Source organism: Penaeus monodon, chromosome 4 (genome assembly GCF_015228065.2).
Source record: "Penaeus monodon isolate SGIC_2016 chromosome 4, NSTDA_Pmon_1, whole genome shotgun sequence".
Classification (NCBI taxonomy): domain Eukaryota; kingdom Metazoa; phylum Arthropoda; class Malacostraca; order Decapoda; family Penaeidae; genus Penaeus; species Penaeus monodon.
The window spans coordinates 7,505,195-7,515,194 of NC_051389.1; the positions used below are offsets into that span (position 1 = coordinate 7,505,195).

The 10,000-nt window shown below is 38.3% G+C and overlaps 1 protein-coding gene across 5 annotated transcripts in view; it reads right to left on the reverse strand.

Annotated features, from left to right (window-relative positions):
• Positions 1–10,000, reverse strand: part of LOC119569640 (MAGUK p55 subfamily member 5-A-like) — a 184,201-nt gene that overhangs the window by 91,318 nt on the left and 82,883 nt on the right. For all 5 annotated transcript variants that reach the window (XM_037917707.1, XM_037917711.1, XM_037917719.1 and 2 more), the window contains 2 exons: positions 8,212–8,321; positions 2,310–2,367 (listed from right to left, as the gene is read on the reverse strand). In XM_037917707.1, coding sequence (XP_037773635.1) covers positions 2,310–2,367; positions 8,212–8,321 — 168 coding nt within the window. The remainder of the gene's footprint in view (positions 1–2,309; positions 2,368–8,211; positions 8,322–10,000) is intronic.

Here is a 10,000-nt window from a genome sequence, read left to right on the forward strand (position 1 = left end):
TCATACATCTCGGTGAAAAAATAGGGCTGTATTTTCCACCCGTTCAGCACGCACCGCCCACCGCTTAATATACTGCAAATACTGAGCTAATATGCATAATTCACGCAGGCGAGAGAGAGAGAGGAGGAGAGGTGAGGGAGAGGGAGAGGGGGAGGGAGGGAGGGAGGGAGGGAGGGAGGGAGGGAGGGAGGGAGGGAGGGAGAGAGAGAGGAGAGAGAGAGAGAGAGAGAGAGAGAGAGAGAGAGAGAGAGAGAGAGAGAGAGAGAGAGAGAGAGAGAGAGAGAGAGAAGAGAGGCGGCGGAAACAGCAAAAAATAAACAAAAAAGAGAGTGAGAAAAAATATGTGAACCCGAACTAGCTAACCCCCCCCCCAACAAAAAAAAACAGTGTAATTCTCCAACCAAGAAAACATTACACTGAAAAAAATAAGGAACTCATTACATCAAACAGCGTAATCTATTCCTAAATCATCTACATCAAACACCATTCACATTAGAAAAAAAAATCGGAAAAATGTAGGAGAAAAATAACACAACACGAAAGTATAGCGCGAGGGTTGCCGATAAGGAAGACTTGTGTGCGAGGCTAGGTCAATATCTCCCTCGGTGACCTTGTGCATCAAAAACACACGGTCCAGCTTTCCCTCACTGCCAGTCTGGTTTGTGTCACGGCGCTGGCTTGGCTGACCCGAGGCGCCCTCTGCCTCGTGCCTCTGCTTCTCTCTCTCTCTTGCCTCCAAACCTCTCTCCTTGGCCTCTCAGCAAATGCGTTCTGTATATCAGTATTGTTAAATATTCTTCCTTTCACCCTGTCTATTTATCTGCCTTACTCTACCTCTTCCTTTCATATCTCTCCTCGACCTCTCGGCAAATTCATTCTAAATATCAATATTGTTAAATTCTCCTATTTTTAACTCTGTCTATCTATCTGCCTTCCTCTACCTCAGTATTTATCTATTTAATAACTCTATGATTTTATGCATTGGTCTATACAGTTTGATCAATATATTTAATTCTCCTGGTACATACAAATACCTACACACACACACACACACACACACACACCACACACACCACACACACACACACACACACACATATATAATAATACTATGATATATATATAGTATATATAATATATATATATATATATATATATATACATATATAATAACATAATATACAGTAATATATATAATAAATATATATATATATATATATATATATTCATATAATCTCCTGTCGAGGAACACCTTTAAAATCAGCCATTTAAAGGTCTCTTTTAAATAGTCTTACCTAAAAGCAGAGACCCAGAAATAAACCCAAAAGATAAAAAAAGGCCACCTCGCGCGGTATATCCAAAAACACAAAAGTCTCCCTTTAAAGAAATCCTACATGATATAAGAATGAAAAACAGAAAATGGGATTTTTAAGGGAGGCTTCGCTTTTCGCTCGCGCTAAACACAAGGCAGAGCAATATCAATTATACATTATTGTACTATATATATACACACACATAAATACGTGTATATATATATATATATATATATATATATATATATATATATTTATTTAATATTCTCTTTCCTTAAACAATACACTATATATGTGCTAAAAGAGAGTTTATATGTATTGCTCTCTCTCTCTTTTTTCCCCGCCTGTCCCCTCTTTCTCGCTTTCCTTTTTTCAGTCTCCTTTCTCTCTTACTCCTCACCCTTACCCTCACTCTCCCTCTCCCCTCTCTCTCCCTCTTCCCTCTATCTCCCTCTCTCTCTCCTCCTTCACCTTTTCCCTCTCCCCCTCTCTCTCTCCCTTACTTAACCTTTACATAACTTAACAAATCACTGACGTTGATACCTAACCTAATTTCCGTCATAAACAATCAACATTTCCAGACCATGATTCAAATAATTCAAATAGATAACAATTCAAATAAATAAATAATTCAGATTCAAATAATTCCGGTTAAAATTGGTAAAATTCCGGATAAAACTGGTACAAGTCCAGATGAAACTGGTACAAATTCCCAAAAAAAACTTGCACAATTTCCCCATAAAACTTGTACAAATTCCCAATAAAACTTGTACAATTTCCCCATAAAACTTGTACAAACCCCCAATAAAACTTGTACAAAATTCCCAATAATCTTGTACAAATTCCGGGATAAAACTAATGAATAAAACTAATAAATATTACGACAAATATTCAACATTTCTAGAGCCTCGTTCCGTGACAAATAAATAACAGCAGAGATAAATAATGATTCAAATAGATAAAGTCATAAATAGAAATACAATGTAAAAAACTCACCTAATTTGTTGCCTGTTCTTCTCTTCACGCGGAGACATATTGTTCTTGATCTAATGCACTGCAATAAATAAGAAAACTTCAATTAATACCATTCTGCAACAGTGCAATAAAAGAAAACTTCAGTTAATGACTTTCTGCAATATTGCAATAAAGGAAAACTTCAATTAATACCCTTCTGCAACACTGCAACAACAGACATTAATTAAAACCTTTTAACTAATAAATCAAAGAATTCTTTATCTTAAAAAAACAACAACGAACACTGCACGAAATTACGAACTAAATGCCAATTCCAGATAAAACTCATGTTAAATTCCGGAGACCATTTCCGGTTATAAATTCCGGATAAAACTCAGGATGAGACTTACGTTTCATTATTCGTAAAAGTCATGTTCAGTTCGGGATAAAACTAGTACAAATTCTGAATGAAACTTGTACAAGCTCCTGATAAATCTAGTCAAGTAAAACTAGGGTAACTACAACTCAGACTAATGCAAATTCCCGAAAGAACTTGTACAAACTCGGTACAGAACTTGTACAAATTCCCGAAAGAACTAGTACAAATTCGTGAAAAACCTTGTGCAAATTCCCCAACCAAACTTGTACAAACTCGACACAAAACTTGTACAAATTTCCGAAAGAACTAGTACAAATTCGTGACAAACCATGTACAAATTCCCCAACCAAACTTGTACAAATTCCCAACCAAACTTGTACAAACTCGGGACAGAACTAGTACAAATTCCCAATAAAGCCTCGTACAAAATTCCGGATAAAACTCGTGTAATTTTCGAGCGCAAATTCATGCAAATTCCGACCTCCACTTCACCCAAGAATATCTCAAATACCTCATGTTTTCATAACAGAGTCAGCACATAAAGGCTTAAGACCTAAACAGCTTCCCCAATAGAATCTAAAATGAAATTCCAAAGCTTGATAATAAAAATAATAATAATAATAATAATAATAAATAATAATAATAAATAAATAAATAAATAAATAAATAAATAAATAAATAAATAAATAAATAAATATATATATATATATATATATATATATATATATATATATATATATATATAATGATAAAAACAAACCTTGTAAAAAAGAATAAGAAAAAGACGAAGAATAAAAATCAGAAAAATAAGGATAAAAATAAATCTAGTAAGAGAGAAAAAGGATAAAAACATAACGATAAAAATAAATCTAGTAAAAACAGAAAAGAAAAGAAAAAAAAGAAGAAGAATAAAAAAATAATATACATGAAATAATTAGAATACCAAAGATGAAAACGAAAAAAAAATATATATATGTATAAAAAATATTTAAGAGAGAATATAAAAGAAAACAAACATGAATATACACCAAAGAAATGAAACAAAGGGAAAAAAATGGAAAAAAAACAGCGAAAACGGAAGAAATAGTGAAATTCACAAACTCGACCAAGGGCGTGTGGGCGTGAAGGGAGAGGGGGAGGGGTGCCAAGGAGGGGAGAGGGGAGAGGGAGGAGGAGGAGGAGGAAGAGGAAGAGGAGGAAGAGGAGGAGGAGGAGGAGGAGGAAAAGGAAGAGGAAGAGGAGGAAGAGGTGGGTGAGAAGGAAGAGGAAGGGAGAAGGAGGAGGAGAAGGAAGAGGAGGAGGAGGAGGAGGGAGAGGGAGGAGCAAGTTGAAGAGGGAGGAGTGGAAGGGAGGAGGATCAGGAGCGTCGATAAGGGGCAGGCGTTGAGGACAAGCGTCGGAACGCACTAATGGACATAGGCAGAGAGGAGGCTTCGAGATTGCGCGTCTGCATGACAGCGTTGTCAGCTTGCGATGCACTCTCGACGTCCGACAATTGCGAGCTTCTGACGTTCGATTAAGTCACTTGACGCCTTGGAGCACTTGACGTCCTCAGCGTCTGTCACTTGCGAATCTCACTTATCATTCGATTAAGAAGGACACTTGCGACGTCACTGCGTCACTTCGTAACTACACTGTGAGATAAGTGTCTCATTACATTGTCATTGGCGACGTGCTGTGAAGTGTTCCGATTAATATAGCTCAGTCTCCCCCACTTGAAATGATGGATTCGTTTTAGGCACGTACCACTTTTTTTTCTTCTCGTAGGAAGGGTGGACTAAGGTATTCAGAAATCCGTAAGAAAATATGTCGCATGGTTTATCTATTTTATTTCATTATTATTTTCTTTTCAACTTGTCGATTTTATTTTATTTTTAATTATTCATTTATTCAGTTGTGTTTCGTTTCTCATTTGGTCATATTGTGTGGAATCGATTCACTCACGCCATAGCTTTTACTGATAATGATTTTTTTAAATTTTCTAGATTAATATAAAATACTCCTGTAAACGTGTTGACTTCAAAAAATAACAAAATCACAGAGTTTAAAGTGTTTATTGATTTATCACTTTATTACGATTGATCTTTATTCACTTCTTATTGATTTTTCTTCACTCTTTCACAACATCTCTCCGATGAGCCCAAATAGCGCTAATTTTCTCCATATCTGATTCTCCTTCTTCAATAACTGAAATGATCAATAACTCGTGAATTAGGTAGAAGATCCTATCCCCCCCACGCACACACATGCAACGTTGCATATTCAGCACCCTATTCCCTCGACCGCCATTTTACCCTTAATTTACCCTCTACATTCTCTAAAATCTTGTGCACAGGAATCTCGGCTATTTCAACCACCCCCGGCGATGTAGAAGAACGGTTGCGAAAGCCGTACCGCGAAACCTTTATAATAAAAAAGAGAAAAAAAAGAAAGAAAGAAAAAAAAAGCTCACTGCATACTCCTATCGCGTTTTTTTTTTTTCTTTTTTTTCCTTTTTACTTCCTCATTCGTTCTTTCGGACTCCGGTACTTGTGTTCCTCGCTGATAGCCATCGAGAGTTGATATGACCTGCAATCAGCTCCATGCATTTTTCGGTGATACAGAGGCGCAGGATATGTGTACCCAGGACTCTGTCATTTATATAATGTGCTCTATGTAACCATCTGTGTGCGTTAATCTAGTTTTTTTTTATAATACATATAAAAAAACTAATTCTTAGTGAACAATCCAACACCGTGATTTTCATTTCTATACGGATAATTCAGTAAACACATCATACAAAGTTATCAAAACAGAGAATTCACATGAAATACCTATATTAGAATCTATTCAATACTTAGAAAACATTTACCTACTATCCAAGTAAGAAATATAAGTTAGCCAAATAAACTGAAAATATGCCCATGGAAAGACACCCACTGTACACAAATCATCGTTTAATTAACAGTCATTTACCCCGTATAAATACCATTAACGCTTCTCTAACGTTGTCACAGTATCAGCAAGCAAGTATCGAACAAGTTTACGAGATTACAAGGTATAGTTATCATATTCCACTATACTTATGGAAGAGTAACAACCAGCAAAGTCTAAATCTCTCGTATCAGGCTACCATTTTCGGACGTCGAGTCCTGTCTCATCCAGCCGACTGCAGCCGATTAGCTATTTAAAGAGATTCTACTTTTATGCTAAGGTTATCTCTATTTCGGTTCGAGTCCCTGTTAAATATACGGATGCTTTAACATAAAGAATGTTTTGCCCATTCCAAAAAGTATCTTAGTAATTGACTTCAAGGTCCTAAATATATTTTTTTTCCTCAATTCTCTCCTCTTTACGTTTTGCAAGCGATTTATGATACTTTTGAGAGTAAAACTGTCAAAGCATTAATACACTGCGCAATATCTGCTGCCGGGTGGAAAAAGATTAGTACATGTTTACAGTAAATAGAAAGAAGGTACGATACTCATAAATTTGTTAGAGTTGAGGTTCCTTCAGAATGATATGGAAGACGTAAACCTCGTTACCGGTCCTGCTTAAACCAGTAAAAAAAAATCAATATCATAGACTTACGAGCAATAATTCATCGATGGATTGGTTACCCGAATGCTAATGACATACATAAATATTGAAATACTGACAGTATAGCTAGTTGTGCGAAATCTTTCTTAGGTACACGTGCCCCTTAAGGTTTATCGATTACTAATATCAGAAATACTGCAACACACACGCGCACCCACACACATAAAAAGATACTCTTACATTATAACAAAAGGGATAAAAAAAAAAAAAAAAAAAAAAAAAAAAAAAAAAAAAACATACATTAATATAAAAAAAAAAACATACACCCATTGCAAAAAGATACCTTAAAGCCACACCGAAGTAATCTGGTCTCGAACGAAGAAAACAAACCCTCAAAAGACCATGAGATTCAGACCCGGTTTCGAACACTGAAGACCAGAGCGACTTAAAGACCATCCGATGCAGGCCGGTCTCGAGCTCATTGTGCCTGCCGGGGAGCTGATGGAAAAGGCCAAATGAGCGGGAAGCTTTTAGCGGCCGAAAGACACCTCAGAGGCAAGGGAGAATGAGGACAATTTTAGGCTCCTTCAAGCTGATGCTCACGAGCTGACTTATGGCTGACACGTGGGAAATGTTTTTTTTCGTAATGTATGCGTTGTGCGCTTGTATACATTTAATTGGGAATCTAGCCTCTATGATAAGGGCTCGAACCTCTACCACTGTAGGTTATGATCCATATTTATGTTATGTATATTAATACAAACATACACATACATACATATATACATACATGTGTGTGTGTGTGTGTGTGTGTGTGTGTGTGTATATTATATATATACATATACATATATATACACATATACATACATGTGTGTGTGTGTGTGTGTGTGTGTGTGTGTGTGTGTGTGTGTGTGTGTGTGTGTGTGTGTGTGTGTGTGTGTGTGTGTATTATATATACATATACATATATATACATACATATATATGTATGTGTGTGTATACACACTAATATATATCATTACGTTAGTATACACAAACCACTAACCTATAACATTAAATGAAACCCATTTTCCAATTCGTTTGACAATCGAGATTAAAGATAATCGTTTCTAACATATATTCCCCAGCTCGCAACAAATGGAAAATGCAATGACTATGACCAACCAAAGCAAACAGTCAGAATCCAACTCCACAGGTGACTGAAACCCTATCACAGTTTGCAGTTTGATGTTGCAATCGAATCAAAGTCAATCGTTAATTAAGTCACTTTTTTTCGGGCGAGTTAGCCCAAAAATCCATCACTTTTCATGGCCCGAAAATTTCTTGCCGGGTCACAAAGTAATATACCTTTTTTGCTGCAAAAGTTAAGATGAGGAAGAAACTTTGTCATGAATTTTCCAGCGTAATCGCGACTAAAGGTATTAAAAAAATATACGTATAGACTTAATTTTATTCAAATAGAAATACCAGTTCTATGGGAAACGTGTGTAAAGCAAAAGGAGAATGTAATTAACACCAGATGATGTCGTTATATTTAATTGCTGTGATCGATGCTATTACAGATATATCATAAAAGTTCTGACTGCAAAAATTAATGGATCCCAAGCATATAACTGAAAAAATAATCATATCTAAATATACATATACATATCTGTCTGTGGAAATTCAACATAGATACAAGAATCATAATAATAAAATAATAATAATAATAGTAATAACAATAATACTAATGATAATGGTACTACTAAAAATAGTAATAATAATAATCATAATCATAATAATGACAATAGTGCTAATGATAATAATAACAATGATAACAACAACAATGATAATAATCACAATAATAATAATAGCAAAAATATTAAAAATTCTAATGACAATAATAATAATAATAATAATAATAATAATAATAATAATGATACTAATACTATGACTAGTACTACTATTACTACCACTACTGCTAGTATTACTACTACCACTACAACTACTACTACTACTACAACTACCAAGAACTACCAACAACAGCAGAAGTCCGAGCAGACGCACCTGATGTATGTGTGAGATGACCTCCGTGTGGGTGGCGTCCTCTAGGCTCTTCCCATTGACTTCCAGAATCTCGTCACCGACTTCGAGGTCTGCTTTGTCTGCCGGCGAACCTGTGGGAGACGCAGAAGGAGTGTTAGAGAGCTCTGGTGGAGGAGCTGGAGTTGGGAAGGAGTGAGGTTAGATTGGGTGTGGTCGAGAAGTAGGGTGACTGTTAGGGTTGTGATTGTGGGTGCTTTACGCTGCGGGTGATGTGATTGGTTTGGGATATTTATTGTCATTTCTTCGCTGTATATCTATATTTATATCTATATCTATATCTATTTATATATATATACACACATGTATGTATCTTTTTTTTTGTTTTGTTTTTCATCTTCTCTTCCTTCCTCCCAGCCCTCTCTCTCTTCCCCTCTCTCTCTCTCTCTCTCTCTCTCTCTCTCTCTCTCTCTCTCTCTCTCTCTCTCTCTCTCTCTCTCTCTCTCTCTCTCTCTCTCTCTCACTTCCAATCCTTCCTCCCTTCCATCCTCCACCCTCCCTCTTTCCACATCTTCCTCCCTTCCTTCCTTCTTCCTCTTCCATTTTTCACTCCCACCCACCCTACCCTCCACGTGACCCGACGGCGCAATCAGGTCACTCGCAGCAGCTGTGAATATTGATAGCATCATCACGAGACAACGCGACGGCAAACCCACGCCTTTGTTACCGAGCAAACAAGGGCCGTTCGAGTCTGAATGGAGAGTTTCGGAAGATGATGGGATCCCTGTTTTTACCACGGCGTCATTGTGCGGAGGGCGGCTACGTAAGAGCGAAAGCGACGGGGGCGGAGGCGGTGGAGGCGGAGGCGGAGGAGGCTTGCCAGGGGGCACTCGACGGGGCGCTAATGCAGGCCACTCACGCCCCCCCCCCCCCCCACGCACACACGGCCGCTGTCTCGGGTGCCCCCTGCGCTCTCGCCACTGCAGCCGGGTATTGGTGGGGCTTTGTGCTGTGCTTGCGTATGCCCATATTAGTTAAAGGAAGCGGGTATGATATATATACACACAAGAAAACATACACAAACAAGAGATGAAAAGAAAGACGGTCACTATATAAGGGAAATAAACCATGGCGTTTTGAGTCACACTAGAGTTCATAGATGAATGTAGGAAAGTTTTTAATTCTGTAATCTTACTCAAAACATTATTGCGCTTGTGTTCGATGTGAAAGACTAGAAGAGAGGACGAGAGAGAGAGAAAGAAGAGAGAGAGAGAGAGAAAGAGAGAGAGAGAGAGAGAGAGAGAGAGAGAGAGAGAGAGAGAGAGAGAGAGAGAGAGAGAGAGAGAGAGAAGCACAGTAAAAAAAAAAACAACAGAAACGGAGAAAAAACATACAACGAAACAGAGAGAATATGGGCGAGAGATAGAGTAACAGACAGAGCAGGAGAACGAGCAAGAGATAGAGCCAAGGGCCTACTAACATGTCGTAAACCCGTCGAGGGAGGAGGGAAGGGGACGGGAGGGGGTAGGCCTTAAACGACCCACATTCCCCCCTCCCCTCGACTCCCCCAGCCCCCCACTCTTGCCCTCAGCCCCTCATCCCGACCCCCACTCCCCATGGCAACCACCTGGAAAGTAAGTGACTCCCGGGGAAGCACCTTCGGCCTCCTGAGTTACGGAGTTTGCAGTTTGCCTTTACTCCGACGCCCCTGGTCACTCGTGTATGATTTTAGGTCGCTCGCTCAGGAAATTTACGACCGAGGGGAGAGAGGGGAGGGGAGGGGAGGGGAGGGTTGGGGGAAGAGGGGGAAGGG